This window comes from Pinus tabuliformis, chromosome 7, assembly GCF_031772625.1.
Source record: "Pinus tabuliformis cultivar Carrire ecotype Pingquan chromosome 7, CPIR1, whole genome shotgun sequence".
NCBI lineage: Eukaryota > Viridiplantae > Streptophyta > Pinopsida > Pinales > Pinaceae > Pinus > Pinus tabuliformis.
This window is the reverse complement of record NC_142293.1, coordinates 1709364231-1709382804: the sequence shown is the minus strand read 5'-3', so window position 1 is coordinate 1709382804 and position 18574 is coordinate 1709364231. Positions and strand designations below refer to the sequence as shown.

At 36.8% G+C, this 18574-nt stretch overlaps 1 protein-coding gene across 1 annotated transcript in view; it reads left to right on the top strand.

Annotated features, from left to right (window-relative positions):
• Nucleotides 1-16296, top strand: part of PPAN (PETER PAN-like protein) — a 51360-nt gene extending 35064 nt beyond the window's left edge. Inside the window, exons 3-9 of the mRNA XM_089460369.1 lie at nt 1648-1878; nt 2119-2211; nt 2368-2555; nt 13806-13999; nt 14671-14779; nt 15280-15419; nt 15532-16296. Of these exons, the coding sequence (XP_089316495.1) occupies nt 1648-1878; nt 2119-2211; nt 2368-2555; nt 13806-13999; nt 14671-14779; nt 15280-15419; nt 15532-15881 (1305 nt within the window). The 3' untranslated portion in view covers nt 15882-16296. The remainder of the gene's footprint in view (nt 1-1647; nt 1879-2118; nt 2212-2367; nt 2556-13805; nt 14000-14670; nt 14780-15279; nt 15420-15531) is intronic.
• Nucleotides 16297-18574: the final 2278 nt, after the last annotated feature.

The window sequence follows — 18574 nt, the reverse complement described above, 5'->3', positions numbered from 1 at the left end:
ATCTTATCTCATTACTTTCAGCCTCGTCTTTTATTTCCATCTCTTGACACATTCTTAATGATTTTTTGATCATGCGGTTATTTTCTCATTTTGTTTCTGTCCCTTTCTTTCTCTGTGCTAGTCTTTTAGCTATGCTATATTTTTTCTTATTGTTGATAGCGTAGCTATGGGACTTAATTCTGCACCCCATCTTTTTGTACTGCATTGGATGTAATAATTTTATTGACCTCCTTTGTTGTCATTCATTGGACATTACAAAATTATTTTATCTTATCTCATTTTCTCCACATAAATATAATGGGTAAATTAGACTCTGCATGCCATTTTCAGATCTTGAAAAATTTAGCTTACAAGAATATAAATTAAATTCTATATTTCCAATATTTTAACAGTACATGTTATGAACATTTGTACTTGCTTCTGCACGTCCTCTTTTTGTATTGCATTAGATGTAATACTTTTATTGACCTACCTTTGTTGTCATTTGTTGGACATTAACAAAATTATTTTATCTTACCTTTATCTATATAAAAAATAATTGGTAAATTAGACTCCGCATGCCATTTGGCAGATGTGATTTTTTTTTTTTTTTTTTTTTTTGCTTTAAAGGATATAAGATAAATTCTATGTTGCCAGTATTTTATGATTGCTTTAAAGGATATAAGATAAATTCTATGTTGCCAGTATTTTATGAATACATGTTAAGAACATTCGTCTAACCATGAAATTACGACTATGATGATACTGCCAGATGAATAAATATAAGATTCACTGTACAACAGGTGAGACTTGTGCAGAATTTTGTTGTAACATAGGCGATTGCCTCTTTGAATATTGAACATTGGACTCTGTTAGCTACTTCCTTCCTAAGAATGCTATGATAAGAATTAAAAAATATTATCATTGTACATCTCTGCCCAAATCCTTCTGTCTCTTCCAACACATTTCTGGCATATTTGCACAATCTATGTCAAATTATGATGTTGTGGTGTAATTGTGCAACAATTTTTAGTTTGCATTGGGTTGTTCAAATTTTAAAATAATTAATACAACTAAAATAGGATATTATCCTGCCAAAACTGATCCAGTATTCAATATTGACAGATAAATCCTGATATTTCTCCATAAAAATATCAAAGCTAATTTTGGGAATCCCACCGATCATCTCTTGTTATTTCTAACTGACAACTTCTTGTGAATCATTATCAGGGATGTATGTTCAACCTAAATATATATTGTTGGAATATGTAATATTTAGAGAGCTTAAAATCTTTATTCAATCTAAACATGTGATTTGCATTGCCACTCAAAGTGGACACAACTGAATGGCTTTGAAATATCAAATTTCAAGCCATGCAAGCTTCTGAGACATGAATAAAACAATAAGATTACTTTTCACCCCAAATCAATTTTGTATCAAAGAGGCCCAACTGTCGAAGGAGGTATATTTTCCCCTTTAACCTCCATATGTAGTTTGTCTTGTGCATGTGTCTGGTATCAATTGGGAAGCACTTGAAGGGTTTGTTTATTGGTTGCACATTTGTGCTTTTGCTAGTGTGGTTTGTTTATTGGTTGCACGGTTGTGCTTTTGCAAGTGTTTATGCTTATTTTTTTTATTATTCCAAATATTTACTTGATTGAGAGCAGGAAAAGAAGAAGAATACTCTGAAGGACTTTGTACATGTTGCTGGGCCTCTTGGTGTGACACACTTATTGATCATATCGAGTACAGAAAATTCACCTTATTTAAGAGTGGCTAGGTGCCCTCATGGTCCAACGCTGACATTCAAAATACATGAATATTCATTGATGGCTGATATAGCACGTTCTCAGCCTCGACCGAGGTCAACAGTAGGGATTTTTAAAAACCCACCACTGGTAAGTTCTCCAGGAGATCTGTAATTGTATTTCTTACCTCCTTATTTGTGTGGTTATACAACCTGGATTTCTCTGTAGGTCCTTAATTGAGCATACTTGTGAAATTAGCTTGAATTGTTTCTTCACTTTATAGCTAGTCTCAAGGACATTGAGCCTTTTGTGGAATGCCCTTATTGAAATTCCTAGTTAATATATTAACTTAGCATCTAACAGAATGTTGTTTTTTTCCTAATCCTCCAGATGGTATTAGCTGGCTTTGGATCTGAAGAGCAACATCTAAAACTCATAACTGTCATGTTTCAGAATATTTTTCCAGTCATTGATGTGAATACAGTGAGTTTTCAAGGCATAGTCAGCCCAATTTATATTCTTGTGCTTTTCCATTTTGGCAGCACTAAAATCTCCTTATAAGTTGTGTTAATGCTGTTTACATCTGGCACTGAAGAACAACAATCTAACATCGTTTTCACTTAATTATTTTCTCAACAGGTAAAGCTGTCTTCATGTCAAAGAGTAGTGTTGCTCAGTTATAATAAAGACACCAAACAAATTGACTTTCGTCATTATTCTATCACGTTGCAGCCCCTGGGTGTTTCACGTAGAATTAGAAAGTTTGTGCAAAATCGCCAAGTACCAGATCTGAGGGGTCTTAATGATGTGAGTGAATTTATTACCAAGTAAGATCTTTCTTTCCCCTGCACTTTTACCTTTGTAGAAGAGAGAGAATAACAAGATAGAGCTCAGGGTAGTGTTGTACTTGTCACTAGGGATTTGTATTTTGAAACGTGAGCCTATCTATGTATGCAGTGTAGTTTTATTTAGGAAGATGCAAAACAAAGAAGGCAAAAGAACACATTTGAATTTAAAATTGTACGAAATGTTTATCTATAATTTGAATCTAAAATCTTATGAAAAGATACAGTTATGTGCTTTGTCACAGGGCTTGTTGAATGTCCTCAAAATCTGATTTCCCCCCAATTTTTATATAACCCTCTTCTATGCATGTGATAAATCATAAAACCCATTGACTCTCTCAATCATACAGGTCAAAAAGCTCTTGCGGAAACTCTTATGCAGTATCTGTTTTGTTTCCAGTTTTATGCAAATGCTGAAAACTCCACATTCCTTGGAAAAAAACATTTTCAACAACTATTCTAATTTGTTAGGTGTCTTCATTTCGTTCACAATCTGTTGTCTGTTCAGCTTCTTTGGCACCATTTTCAAGCAAGATATCCAGTCTGGTCAATTTTGGCATCTAAATAAGTGTTAGGATATTTTAAAGTTTTAAACTCTCTGTTAGCTGAAGCTTTGTTGTGAAATTTGAAACAATTTGGCATGAATATTTGAACTTTGTTGTTTCAACCGTCTATTCTGCTCCACAAGGGCAGGAAGGAAAGAGGGAATTAGGAAGAATATGATAAGCAGGTAGATAGGAGGAATGAGAAAAATCTCCCCTTAGATAAATGCTATGTGCAGAACGAGACAGGAGAGCCTTCTGCCAACAGAATTATAAACCAGACAAAATTCTGAATTTAAAACAACCCTGAAGCCGAGTTTATCATCCTTATTCAACCCTGAAGCCGAGTTTATCATCCTCACTTCGGATCTCCATTTAAGCTTTTTGATATGCCCTTACAGAGCTACAAAATTCTTTCAAGATAGCTCAAATTATGGAAGGCGTTGAAGGGCCAGTCCCAAAGATAATACTTACATATTCAGTGATATGTTTCCATTGTTCTTCTTTCTGCACAAATACCCTTGGATAAAATGGCAGCATTATAGATAGAAGTCAAATAAATATAATTCTCTTGAGTAGCCTTTTGATGCACATACCATTTGGCATTTAGAAAAGAGATACATCTTCATTATGTTCAAAAATCTGAGCACATTGTATTTAGACTCTGGAGAAACGAGCTTGACTTGTGTTCCAATATTCCTCAATAAATGCCATTTAGACGTGAAAATTTCTGATCATCCTCCTTTCTTTTTTAAACAGCATATCCAACAAGGACTAGAAAGGATGGAAGGACTTATAACTGGGGGGTCTAATGATTCTAGTGATACCATGTAGTTCAGGGTATTCAAACTCGTGTGCAAGCATCTGAAGCCCTGAAACATGATTCCATTCCCAAAAAATTGACACAGACATCCAATGGTCGAGAGCATAAATCTCAACAGCTAATCTGATACACAAGATTCCCTTGTTATTCTATCTTTCCAGTTTTAGGCACTCTGTAGTACAACATCCCTAACCCCATCAATTATTTTAGAGTGTTTGAATGCTAGGCTTGAACTCAAATCCTTAAAGTACTACGTCTTCTTGATGAAGGCAATGTTGAAAATTGGCAGCTATGGGATGAATTTCCTTGAATAATATTACATTTCTGACCTTTCTAGATTGACTTTCAAAAAATAAAAGGTCGTGTCTATCTTTGCAACCATGACTTTCCAAAAGTAGTATATATGATGGAAAATCACTTAACTTGTCCTTAATTGTTAAAATTGGCAACTAGGGCCAATCTCCATGTGGGTCACCTCATTTATGGCAGCTGATATTTTTCCTAGATTCCTCTTGTCGAGAGGTGTAGGATTGATCTAAAGATCATCCGATTCCTACAAGTATTTATGGAGATATGAATTTATTTGTAATTACTTGACAAATTGTCAAGGTCGGCCAGCAGTTAAGTGTGTGGCACTCTTGCCCAGCGTTGCATATAAATAGAGGAGAGGTTGAGTCATTATCTCAACTCATCTCATCCTCTCATCTCTTCCTTGTCTCTTGGGTATACAAAGGAAGGAGGATGCAGATCTCACGTGGGAAAGAGGACGCAGCTAGGGCAGCATTGAAGGAGGACGCAGTTAGGGCAGCAAGGATGTAGGAAGGTGTAGCAAGTGGTTTAGGCCTGCGTTGACCAGCATATTGCCTCCATTGACTGCAGCCTTGTGTGGGCAGCCTCTCCTAGGCTAGCCGAAGAGCTGAACAAGTCTGCGTTGACTGTTTGAGGGCACATTTATGACAACGTTGACTGGTTAGGGCTGGTTGCAGTATGCTGTAGCATTCACTGCTGTTTTGACCATCTTACTTTGACTGTTTTGGGCTGCCACTACTTCTGTTGGAGACTGAGTTCTCCTAGGTTGTCTTGAGGACATTTTGGGAGCTGATTGATCCCTTTTGCTATTGCTGTTCAAGGGTTTCATTACTGCTGTTGTAAATCACTGATTAGTGATATTGTACTATCTCTCTCTCTCTGCTGAATTATTGAAGATAAAAGAAGATTTGATCAAAGGGTTTCCCCGCATTGGGGTTTGTCCCTGGCTAGCCGCCACATCTGGTGTCTCTTGTCTTGGCTTGTTTTTTGTCGATCTTTTAATGTTCTATCTGCACTTTACTTTATGTTTATGTGATTGCTAAACAGTGGCTAATAAGAAGAAAAGAAGTAAACTGCTCTAAGCATAGAACATACCATAATTTAACATTAATCAATCTCAATTGTCTAATTTTTTATTTAATCATCAATATTATTTATTATTATTATTACTATTATTCTCTTTATGATATTATTATAGTATTATTAAAAAGAAATTCAAGTCTCTCAATCGTGATTCAATCAGGTCATATGTAACTCCCCTCAATTAATGCATATGTTACTCTCTCTCTCTTAATGGATTCATTCATCTCTCTCCTTAATGCTCTTATGCACCTCTTACAATCTTACACAGTTTAATGACTCGTCATAAAAAGATTCATCTTACACTTTTTTAATGCATAAGTTACACTTCTCTCTTAAACACATAAGTTACACTCCTCTCCTTTATGGCATAACTTACACTTATTTTGACATGTGTAACTCCTCAGGGCATAGGAGTTACGCTCTCATGAATTCAACCTATTTGCTCTTCCTATATATTTGTGCTTCTCATCCTCACTTGACACGTTTAGTTGTGCTTGTGAAAGGAGAATGCAAACTTGAGAGATTTGGAGAGTCTAGAGAGAGAGAGAAAGAGAGTCTTGAAGAGCAATAACAGATCTTTGAGAGCCAAAGTGATTCAGTGTTTGCATCAATGACTACTATCAGAGATCTTCTTCAGATTTGGGTGAACTTCTTCATTCTTTCATTGTACTTTGTATCTCTGTTGAACAATTGATTTATAATAGAAGAATAATCTGGTTGGGTTTTCCCCTGGTCATTGAGTTCTTGGCTGTCTTCTATTGTGCATATGGTTTATTTTCTATCTACAATTACTTAACTTATATTGCAACATAAAGAAGTTTTGGATTTAAGTGATTGTAACAACATAGTACATCTGATTTTCAACATGGTATCAAAGCTTTGGTGAAGACGGGATCAAGAAGACTAGTGCTTGCTCCAACACATTTGTTGCTGGAAAATGTTTTGTTGTTTCTTCTCTCTGCATCCTATTTTTTGTGATGTCCACTCCATTTACAACTCATTTTTTGCTTGCTGTCCATTTACAACTCATTTTCTGCTTGCTGTCCACTCCAGTTGCAACTTATTTTCTGCTTGCTGTCCACTCTACTTGCAGCTCATTTATCTGTTGAAATATCAAGTGTTTTCCACTCTTTTTTGCAGTCCATTTTTTGGTAATATATTTCTTGCTATGCCCCTCTATTTGCTGTTGAAATTTTGAGCAGATTAAGGTGTCTTCCTCTTACTTTAAGAATGAAAAGAAGTTGGTTGATGCTTCAAATTTCTTCCCTTGGAAGACCAGATTCTATATTTCTCGAGGAATACGCTGTTCTTGAGCCTGTTGAGGGAGAGATAGCAGAACCAGCTGAAAACTCCAATGATGCTATGAAAGTCAGATTCAAGAAAAGAAAAGTCAAGGCTAAAAATATTATCCTCGATTCTCTTGGAGGCCACCTCATCACATTTGTTGTCAACCTGAAGAAATCCAAAGAAATGTATGACAAACTGATTGGAATGTATTAAGTGAACAACTTGAATTTAATTATTGCCTTAAAGAATCAACTCAAGGATATTAAAATGAACAGAGGAGAGACCATTCAAGCATACTTCATGAGGATATCAAAAATCAAAGATTAGTGGTCAACTTCTGGCGACGCTATTCTTGACAAAGAAATGGTGTTGATTGCGCTTGGAGGTCTTCCTTCTTCTTGGGAGACTTTTATTACTACCATCAACAACAATGATAAGTTTCCCATATTTGATGAGCTTTCGGGAAAGTGTGGTCAATAAGAAGCCAAAATGATTTCTAGAGGAAGAATTCCCAAGCACGAGGAGAGAGAACCTACTGCCTGTGCTATACAAGGCAAGAAGAAGAAAGGAAGAGAAATTCACTATTCGAGAAAGCTTGCTCCCAACAACTCTTGATGGAACAGAGACTTATCAAAAGTCCACTGCTACAACTATTGCAAGCATGGCCACTATGCTCGTGACTGCTCAAAAAACAAAAGACCATGAAAATCCAACTTCAACAATCGTTCCAACAAATTTGATTACAGAAGAAGAAGAAAAACTCCTTCTGCTCGTAGAGGAAACTACCATTTCTTAAGGAACCAAAGGTATGATAAGAATGCAACTGATACTCAATCAGAGTACTTTCTTGTTTTTACTCTTTCGAGTTCATTTCCTGTAGATTCTTGTGATAACTGGTTGGTTGATAGTGGTGCTTCAAGGCACTTCACTGGTTACAAAGAAGTACTCTAATCTGGTTGAGAGGGAGACAGATTTGAAGATCATTCTTGGAGATAACTGTACATATCCCATAAAGGGATTTGGTTCTATTTCTTTCCATCTGGATCAAGGTAAAACTTTGACTCTTCAAGAAGTTTTATATGTACCTGGTTTAAAGAAAAATCTGTCCATATCAACTTTAGAAGATAGAGGAATGAAAGTTGCTTTCATAAATGGTAAAGTTCTCACTTGGCCATCGAGATCCAACATGAGAGATGCTCTCATTATGGGATCTAGATGTGAAGGTCTATACAAAATCAATAAAACCTATTCATGCACTAATCCATGACATCAATCATCAAAGTGAACTTTGGCACCAAAGGTTCGCTCACTTGCAATACAAAGCATTACCTCATGTGAGAAAAATGGTTTCTAGAATGCTAGAAATCAGATTTGATCATGATGGCGTTTGCCAAGGGTGTGCAAGTCGAAAGCAACTGAAGGGAACATTCCCTTAAAGCAAAAACATAACCAGTCAGGTATTGCATCTTGTACATTTTGATTTATGTGGACCAATGCCTATAACTTCTCTTGGTGGTTACTTGTATTATATTACCTTGGTGGATGATTTTCTCACAAAACATGGATTTATTTTCAGAAAATAAAAGTCAAGCTTTTAACATGTTCAAAGATTACAAATCTCTAGTAGAAAACAACTGGAAAGCAGATCAAAATCTTTAGCTCTGACAATGGAGGAGAGTTCACTTCCAAGGATTTCATTGACTTCTGCAAAGAAGCTGGAACCAGAAAAGAGAGCACTTGTACCATATAACCCAGAACAAAATGGTGTGGTCGAGAGAAAGAATAAAACTATCATGGAAGCGGTCAAAGCTATGTTGCATGATCAGAAATTGCTAAAGTTTCTATGGGGAGAAACTGCTAATGCAATTGTCTATGTCCAAAATAGATCTCCTCCCCATGCCCTAAACAACAAGACTCTTGAAGAAGTCTTCACTGGCGAAAAACCCGAAGTTGGGCACTTGAGGACCTTTGGCTATCTTGTCTACTTCCATGTCCCGAAAGAGAAAAGGAACAAGCTGGAAGCTTTAGGTAAGAAAGGTACGTTTGTTGGTTATTGTGAGAATTCTAAAGCTTACAAAATATACGTACATGGTCAAAGAAATATAGAGTTTAGTAGGGATGTAACATTTGATGAAGATGTAGCTCTTGGAAAAGCAAGAGATACTCCTCTTCCTCCTGCTAATGATGATAGTCAAGATGATGAATTTGAGAAACACGAAAATCCAGGGCCTGAAATTGATCCTGATGATGAATCCATGGAGCCCATGGATCCTTTAGATCCTCTTGCTGAAAAAAAAAACCTTTATGGCTTTCAAGATGTTGATAAACATGTTGCCCCCAGAGGAACTTTCAAAGAAAGCAAGAAACCTCGCTGGTTCCAAGGATATGTTGTAGCCATGAGCGTTGAAGAATCTAGGGCAATTAGTATTAGTAGGATTCTTCTAGGCTTGATAACAATTTGTGAAGTGCTTTTACAATTTTTCTTAGCTTGATCGTCTTCTTATTATTAGTGTGTGTGTTTACTTCATCAAACTGCTACCAAAACAAAGAGACAAGAACACAAAATGTTTGGCTTTTTTCGAGGGCCAAAACCTCTCCCTCTTGGAGAGGAAAACCTGCACAAAATTCTAGAGATTCCAATTGACGAACACCAAGACCTTGACCCTTGACCTATTATGCCACTCCAAGACCAAAACACCAATCCTCTTATTTGTTACTATTGAGTTCTTCATCATCACTGCTGCTTCACCGAGGTAATCATTGTTGCAACACAAAGGTTATTACAACTACATCATTGTTGCCTCTTCACTTATATCCTTGCTGCTCCTTTACTGAGACCGAGATCATGATTGTGTTCAATATGCCGAGAGTGCATCACTGTGTGATCATCGAGCTTCTTCTTGTCACAAATATGTAGAGACAAAATGTATCACAGTGGGATCACTGTGATCCTTCTTATCAATATGTCAAGACTGTGACTCCATTCAGTATGCCAAGACAATGATATCATCACTATGAAATCATTTCAACATAATTATGTTGAGGCTGTGTATACTACTGTGAGATCCTGAGATCATCTCCATCTCCGAGATCATGACTGTGTCTTCTTCTTGTACTAATACCTTGTGACTGTGTTCTCCTTGCATCGAGAGCTTTATTGTCATATTTATGCCGAGACTGATACCATTGAGAAGGTTACATTGTCCACCGAAATATTCATTGATATCCGAGATCCTGTACTCACTGTTACACCCGAAAATTGCAGAGGTATGTCCAAAAATCTCAGACAAGTCCGAGTTTTTGCACTGTTGTTTTGCGGATACCCTAGCTAGGTATTTATAGTGGTTCGTCCTCCATAATTAGCTGACATGATAGTGTGAAGAGGTGTGTCCGTTGATGCAAGCCGACATGACTTATATTTAATTTGCAAGCCGACATTACTATGTTTGTACATCGTTTATCTTGCAGATTTCTTTTTTGAAGAATGGTGCTTGTCTTGGAGGGCTTCTTGACACTAGGTTGACCTATGTACATTACGTAAATGCTCATAAATAGCTCTCTAACATAATCTTGACTCTTTGATTTTCCTAGGCCTATGGAATGAGCAAGAAACTCATTCATATAATTTTATAAAAATAATATCTCTTTTTTTTGACAAGTACAAAGATCAAAATTACATTTACAGATATCGAACCTAGTCACACTTTTCTCCAACAATGAGCAACATTATTCAAGATGAACTGTGCACTTTTGAAGAAGTTGTAAAGGCCCAAGTGTGGAAAGACGCAATGGCTGAAGAATATGAATTTATTATTCATATTGATGTATGGGAAGTGGTTCCAAGACCTTAAGGTAAATCGGTTGTTTCTTCTAAATAGTTGTATAAAATTAAACATGGTGCTGATGGCAGTATTAAAAATTATAAAGATAGATTTGTGGCTAGAGGTTTCTCTCAGAAAGAGGGAATAAACTATGATGAAATTTTTGCACTTGTTGCCTGCAACACCACCATTTGATCTATTGTAGCTCTAGCAGCTAGCCAAGGATGGTCTCTTCACCAAATGGTTGTGAAGATTGCTTTTCTGCATGGCTTCCTCAAGGTGGAAGTATCTGTGGAGCAACCACAAAGCTTTGAAGTACATGACTGGAAAACTCATGTATGTAGACTGAAGAAAACCCTCTATTGTTTGAAGCAAGCTCCAAGAGTTTGGTATGCCCGCATTGATAGCTTCTTGATGAAGCTTGGTTTTACTAAAAGTAATGCTGATCCAAATATTTACTTCAAGACAGTGCATGGTATGCCTTTGATTTTGGTATTGTATGTCGATGATTTATTTATGACCGATATTTGGCTTCTTATTCTCCAGTGTAAGAGGGAATTAGCTTTTGAATTTGAAATGAAAGATTTTGGTTTGATGCACTACTTTCCGAGCCTGGAGGTATGGCAAAAATCTAGTGAGATTTTCCTTTCTCAAGGAAAATATGTTGTCAAACTACTAGAAAGGTTTGGCATGACTGAGTGTAAGACCATAAATACTCCAATGGAAATGAATTTCAAGAAGCTTTGTGGTAAAGTTGCAGGCCTTGATTTGGCTAATCCTTCTAAGTACTGTCAACTGATTGAGGCACTGATGTTTTTAGTGAACAATAGACCAGATATATGCCTTGTAGTCAATACATGATTAAGTCTTCTCATGCACACTGGGTTGCTGCAAAGCATGTGTTGAGGTACCTGCATGGGACCATCAATCTTGGATTGAGATATATTGCCGAAGATGTAAGGCTACATGGATATTCTGACGCTGATTGGGTTGGTAACTCTAGTGACAGAAAGAGCACATCAGGGTGCTGCCTCAACTTAGGATCTGCCATGATATCTTGGATGAACAAAAAACAAAAGTCTGTTGCCCTTAGCACGAATGAAGCAGAATACATTGTTGCTAGCATGGCTAGTTGTGAGGCAGTATGGCTAAGGAAGCTCTTTGGAGAACTCTTTGAGCAAGTATTGGATACTACAAGAATTTACTATGACAATAAGAGTGGGATTCAACTTGCAGAAAATCCTGTGTTCCGACAAGTCCAAGCCTATTGATATCAATTTTATAACAATTTTTTCTCATGGAGGTGAAGCCGACCTTGACACTTGGAGGCAAATTTGAATTTCAAATTTTCAATTTTCTCACCTCAATAAAGTCATGATTTGTAGAATTTCTTTTAAATAAATAAATAATTTTCCTTATCCAAATTTAGTGTTCTTTAGGTCAATTTTGGTCCTCTTGAAAAGAGGAATTCAATGCCACAATTATCTTCCTCAAAGGAGCTGTCCAAAGTGGGATTTGGCCCTAGTTGCCAATTTTAACAGATCTGAACTGGAGCTGGTCAAACCAGCCGGTTGGACAGGGTCAAGTATCAAACTGGCCAGCAACCTGGACCGATGGACTGATTTGTAACAGTTTGGTACCATATTGGAAAACCAGAACTGGTCAAACTGGCTGGTTGGACAGGGCCAGGTATCAAACTGGCCCAAATCGGCTGGTCTCATCTTGAACTGGCCGAGCAGGTCAGCCTGCATGGACCCTGGACCCTACACACGTGAACTTGGGATGGGTTTATAGGCTGATTTTTATTAAAAAAGGAAAAATTCTATCCCTGATGTGCCTTAAGACTTGAAATTGTGCCCTGCTAATGATCCCATTTCTGGTAGGGGTGCGATGAGTTTGATGACTGATTATGTTGATCAGTGATTTATAGTAGGTCAGTGGCTCAGTAGATTGTAGCATGGTTTTTGGACTCTAGAGGCCATTTAGAGCCTCATTGATTATGTTTTTTGTTGTGGATATGTATTACACTTGGTGCCATTTTGAGATATTCACCCTTACATGGTACATGGATGAGTAAACTTTTGCATATTTTGTCTCTAATGGTTTAGAATCTTAATGATATTTTTTTAATGAAAAAATAATATTTTTATGTATTTTTTTTTAAAACTGTTTCATTGAATCTGGTTTGATCTGTGAGTCGATCCAAGGCCGAGTTGAAACCTCTTTTGATAGGTGGCTGGTCCAAAGACTGGTTCTGAGTGTTAAAACTATGCTTGAGAATCAGTCTGTAAACCTGCTAAGTGGAGAATGAGATTATATAACAGGAAAAATTATCTGCACACGCAATAACATCTATAAGATTCCACAAACTAGTTGAGAGGAGAATGATATTTGTTATGTTTATGGACAGAACAATGACATGCCTGTGATGAAACTGTGAAGAAGGGTTTAGTGCATCAACTTTTTATTGTTTCAGAAAGGAAGCATAAATGTGTATTAACTATTAACTTTTTTATTATTTTGTCAAGCAAACACAAATGTTGTTGAATCTTTTTTCGAACAGATGTATTTGTAATTTTGTGGGATACACGTGTTCTGGGCACTTAAAGTCTTGCAGGATATGTTTCCCAGGAGGATCCTGCCTGTTTCCGAATTTGGGATGCAGTTCTGGGTGGATCCTGCCAGATCTGGATATGATTGGTGGATCCAGGTTGCTTCCAAGGCATATTCTGCCAGATTTGGATTCAATCTGCAGATCCAGGTTACCTCCAAGGCAGACCTGGTAACAGAGTATCATATACATGTGGACACTGCCCTTCTACGGCAGAAGGGTGATGTGAAGTGATGCTTCAAAGCTGAGAAGTGGGAGTAACTTGGATGATCAAAATTTTGGATTTGGGGAAGAACGAGGGAAAAATGTGGACGGACTTGGCAAAGACTTTGCTAACATTACAAATATGTATACGATTTCATTTTTTCAATTGAATCAAAACTTAAACCCACAATAAGTTTGCCCTCTAACAGCACACGCTGGAACAATCTTTTCACTTGGAAAAGTGCAGTTAGCAACCTTGTGTGGGAAAAATCATTTTATTTCAGTGTTTGGAGGAAAAATTTCGCTCTTGCATAGCGTATTCTGTCTATTCCAATCTTAAATGAAAAAATCACTCATTTTTACTCTTGTTATCTTTTAGCTATAAGCCCCTCTTGTTAGTTTTTAGCTATCAAGTGCCTTTATACACTTGTTTGAAGTTTTTTTTTAATAGTGATGATCAATAAAATATGTAGAAAGTAGGAGTTACAAGTTTGAGTACGGTCAGTGCTTCCATTTGTGAAATTATTTTGACTGAATATCTATTGTTGACAGGCCAAATTATGGATCAGAAAGTGAGATGGAAGATGAAGCAGCAACAGTGAAACTTGTGAATGACTGTGGTCGAGTAAATAGAGCATCTACTCAAAGTTCTGTGAAGCTTCATGAAATAGGACCACGGATGACTTTGCAACTTGTGAAAGTTGAAGAAGGCCTAAGTTCTGGAGCTATCATCTTCCATGAATTTGGTTTGTTGCTTGCTTCCCTTTCATTTTTTCTTATCTAGTGATTCCATATGATGTTGAATGAATAAAGACTAGAATGAATAATAAGGATGCTTGTTCTCGTTTTCCAGAAGAAATGACCTTTATCTGTAAAACCAGGTTAGGCTATAAACTGGCAATGGTTCAATCCATAGCCATGAGAAATTCTGGTTATTTTTAAGAACTTGTTTCGTTCTATGGAGAAAATAGCTTTTTGAATTTATCTTTAGGCTCAAGTTATTTCTCTCAGCTTTTGTCAATATTTGTCCTATTTAGTGTATGCTTGGGTGCAGTCAGTGACCACAGTACACATTTTCTATTATTAATCCTCTGTAAATTTTAGAAATTTCTAACACAAGATTGTTACAAAGAAAATTTATTGCAGGATAAGCATCTAGGTGCTAGGACCCCCTTCTAGTTTGTGCGTAATGTTAGATGACCAAACCTTTTTTATTTAATTTGCAAGAATTCTGTTGAATGGTGATTGAAAATAACTATGTACATGTTTAATCATTAGCTTTTATATGTTGGACAGCATCACAAATAGGGATCTTGTTTTATTATAAACATAGTGAAGAGCAGTTCAATAGCATTTCTGTACATCTGCTTCATATTGTCAATATCGTGAATAACTTGCTTGTTTTTCTTGGATGCAGTTAAAAAAACACCTGAAGAGGTCAAAATGTTAAGAGAAAACATAGAACAGAGAGAGGCATTACGGAAACAGAGGAGAGCTGAGCAGGAAGCAAATGTTCATCGGAAGGAGTAAGTACCATAACCTTCAGAAGATGGGCTTGTAGTGGTCAAACATGGGGATTTCATGCTATAAAAGTTTTCAATGTTTGGTGTAGTAGTCTTACTGGCATCTGTCTACGTATAAAAGTTATCAAGTGTGTGGTGTAGTATTCTTTTGGCATCTGTCTATATCAGGATGTCTGGATATCTTGTATTTGCCCTTCTGGTGCAAGCATATTTTTGGAGCTGTCAAAGGCATTTGGTTGGCTTCTAGGCACCTGAAATTAGTAGTTATAAGTTGCCAGGACTCAGAACACTAGGTATTTTGAGTTTCTACTTTGGAAGGTAAAAGAATGCATTCCTAGTGAGAGGGCCACAATTATGCAGATATACAACATTTGGCTGAAATGGTGGTGAAATTTATGTGCCTTTCAGTCAACACATCCGCTAGCTTTTTTTGTGGAAGAATGTTGTTGGTCACATTAATTTTCATTTCTTTGGATTAAGTAGACAATGTTGTGAAATTGCAGACTTGCCAAGCAAGCATTAAAGCGAAAGCCAAATTTGATGAATCCACCCACTGAAGTTGAGGGCATGGAACAAAATGATAATGATGATATAGACGATGCAGACTGGTATCGACAGGAAGTGGGTGAAGAACCTGATTCAGGTTTATTCTCTAATTTCCAAATTCTAGAACTTGTTTAATGCTATTTAGTATTGAGTACCTGCAAAATTTACTTGTATTTCATTGATGATATTTTGATATTCCCTTTGTGCAGAATTTATGGCTGGTGTTTATAGAAGCAAAGATAGAAATTCTATGGGTTTTAAAAATAAGACAACAAAGGATGGAAAAGGTCAGGGTCCGCAGGTGGAAGTAGAGAGTAAGTCATTTGGTAAGAAGTCCTCGCTGACAATGAAAATTCCCAGTAACAAACATAAACAAAATGAGTTTGGAAAGAGCACAACTAAAACAGATGGTGACAAACAAGGAAATTTCAGAAAAAGAAAGCAGGGGGTCTCTAAAGAGCATTATGGTGAAAGTATGGCAGATAAGATCTTATCTCAGAAGAGGAAGGGTGCTGGAGGAGCTAAACATTTTAATAAGAGGAGAAAAACAAGCAAGTAGAACAGTTCACTTTCAGATGTGAACCAAGTTAGAGTAGTATGTAATATTTTTTTTGATTATGTAGTCAAACAATACTAGGAGGTGCATTGTTGGCCGTCTCCAAAGTTTACTTTAAAGTCACAAGGTAGTGTACTAGGGGTGTTATAATCCCTATTAAATCAAGCTTGCAGTATATTTTGATGCATTCTTGGACTTATGCCATTGTTAGCCATAATTAAGATTGACGTTGTCAAATTTGATTTTGGCGCTATCAAGATTTTGAAAGCAACACTCAGTTTTTTCATGCTTCATGTACGTTATGGTTAGCATGCACTGAAGTGTATTTTATAGCATGGAGCAGCAGTTCCACGGTCTGATATGTTAATGTAATATTCATTCTTTGAGAATCCAAGTTGCCTGCAGGCTAGTTTTGGCACCTGAGCTTGAAGATTGCGTCTTAAGGTTTATATTGGCTGTAATGAGTTTTTAAGCAAAAAATGTATTTAATTTCTTCTAAGCACTTGCAAACACCGGGTTGTCTTAAGCCTTTTGCTGCTTGCTGTAGTTTGAGCAATAAATTTTGCATTTTAAATTTATCAGATGCAGTGAAGAAGATAATATTTTGTTTGTGATTTTGCTCCTGTAATTTGTTTTTCTTGCGGTGATTATTTATGACAATACTAATTGGGGATAAACTATCTTGATGTCAGTTTTGAAATACCAAATCAATTTATAATTTATAAATAACCGAACTCCATTTCAAGTTTGTAATGGTTGCAGTAGTAGGAACTGTCTTAAGCCTCCATATCAAGTTCATGCTGGATGGGCTAGACTAGAAGGAACCGGCTTACAAATGGATGGAAAATAATGGCCATGCTTCTCTTTGTGCACTACAGAAATATTGCCATAACGTGGTAAAAGTGGTGGAAGGCCAATATTGGGAGCACGAAAAGTAGATGCACTCTTTGGATAGCATAGTCGCTTCCTTTTTAGAGAGTCTATGAGGTCAAGTCTTGAATTCATTCCCACATAATTTTCCACCATTATTTGTCTTCAACACAATTTTCTTCTCTGTATGTATTTTCACAAGAGCCGTAAAACTTTTTGAATTTGTCAAATAATTCAAAATTTATTCTTGAGGAAATAAATCCATTTATTACTTGAGAAGTCATCTATAATTGAGACAAAGTACATGGTTTACCTAGTGATGGAACTAGCATAGGTCCAAGCACATCACTATGCACCAACTGTAATATTCCCTCTAACCACACAGAGCCCAACGTAAATATTCTTCTTTCCATATAGACAATATTCACAAAAATCAAAATTTTTACTGTGTAGTACTTGAAGACCCTTCTCTTTGATATTTTATAATATTTGATACCATAGCATCGTCTTTTCGACAAAGATTGTAGGATTTTTTCCTTCTTCTGGTCCACTATCAAGAAACATCCCAATAGCTTTTATAGAGTTAGAATCTGAAATTCCCCCAACAATACCATTACTCAAACCATTGTAGGTATCCTTTTCAAACACTGTTTTTGCACTTGCATCACTCTTCTCGCTTACTGGAATCAAATTTCGGGACAATCCTAGGATGTGAAGGACACGGGGGAGTGTTATAATCCTTCCACCCATGAGCTTCAACTTGACATTTCCTTGTCTTATGATTTTGGCTATTGAGTCAATTCCTAGGAAAACATCACTGCCATCATACCTTTCATACTTGCAAAACTATTCGTTGTGAGGAGTCATATGAAAGGATGTGCTTGGTCTATTGGGAGCTTGACAATACTAAAGAGGGGGAGGGAGGTGGTTGCATCGATATTATGTAGAATGGATCATCTGTATCACTTTTTTCCTTTTTTACAAACCAATAATTGAATCATACAATGATTTGTAGTACAATATAAACAAATCAACATATAATGTATGCACAAAAAAACATAAGAGCAACACATAAGATATCAAAGCACATAAGACATCATCAAACACATAGGGTTACTAGATTTTAGGTGGAAACCCTGCCAAGAGAAAAACCACTGTATGCTTTGCTTCTCTTCTTCTTATTATGCAAAATCTTATTTACATCACCATTCATTGGCCACCATCAGTATACGAACCCCAACTTGTGATGCATGCGAGGAACCACTCGTTCCAAGCCACTACCACTTTCTCAACTATGCAGAGTATTACCTGCCGGAGGCCTCTACCTCCAATGGTTTCTCTGGCCACCATCAAAGGGAAACCACCACTCCCAAGTTTTCAAGCTATGACTAAAAGGAAGCCATCATTCCCTAAATTAGCAAGCCACCACTTGCCCACTAAATGCCCCAACCTTCAAGCTCTTGTGCACCACATTTCATGCATTTTCAAATTGGGCCCACTGCTCCGCTCAATCAATTGCAGGCCACTTTCACAATTTTCAGAGTGGACTCATGAAGACTCTCTTTTTATCGACAACACAATCTCAACTATCTCAAGCCTTTGCAACATAACTCTTTGATCACCAATCAAATTTGCTCATACAATCGACAACACACTACCAAACCCTAGAAAACAATAACTTTGCTCATGACAAACTCAAACACTAGCAACATACTCGCTCTACTCATCATACATATCATCAAGCTATCAAGCCTTAGTAGCATACAATATCGAGCTCAACACCTCAATGTCAGACCATAATGATAGCAAACTCATACACAAATCAA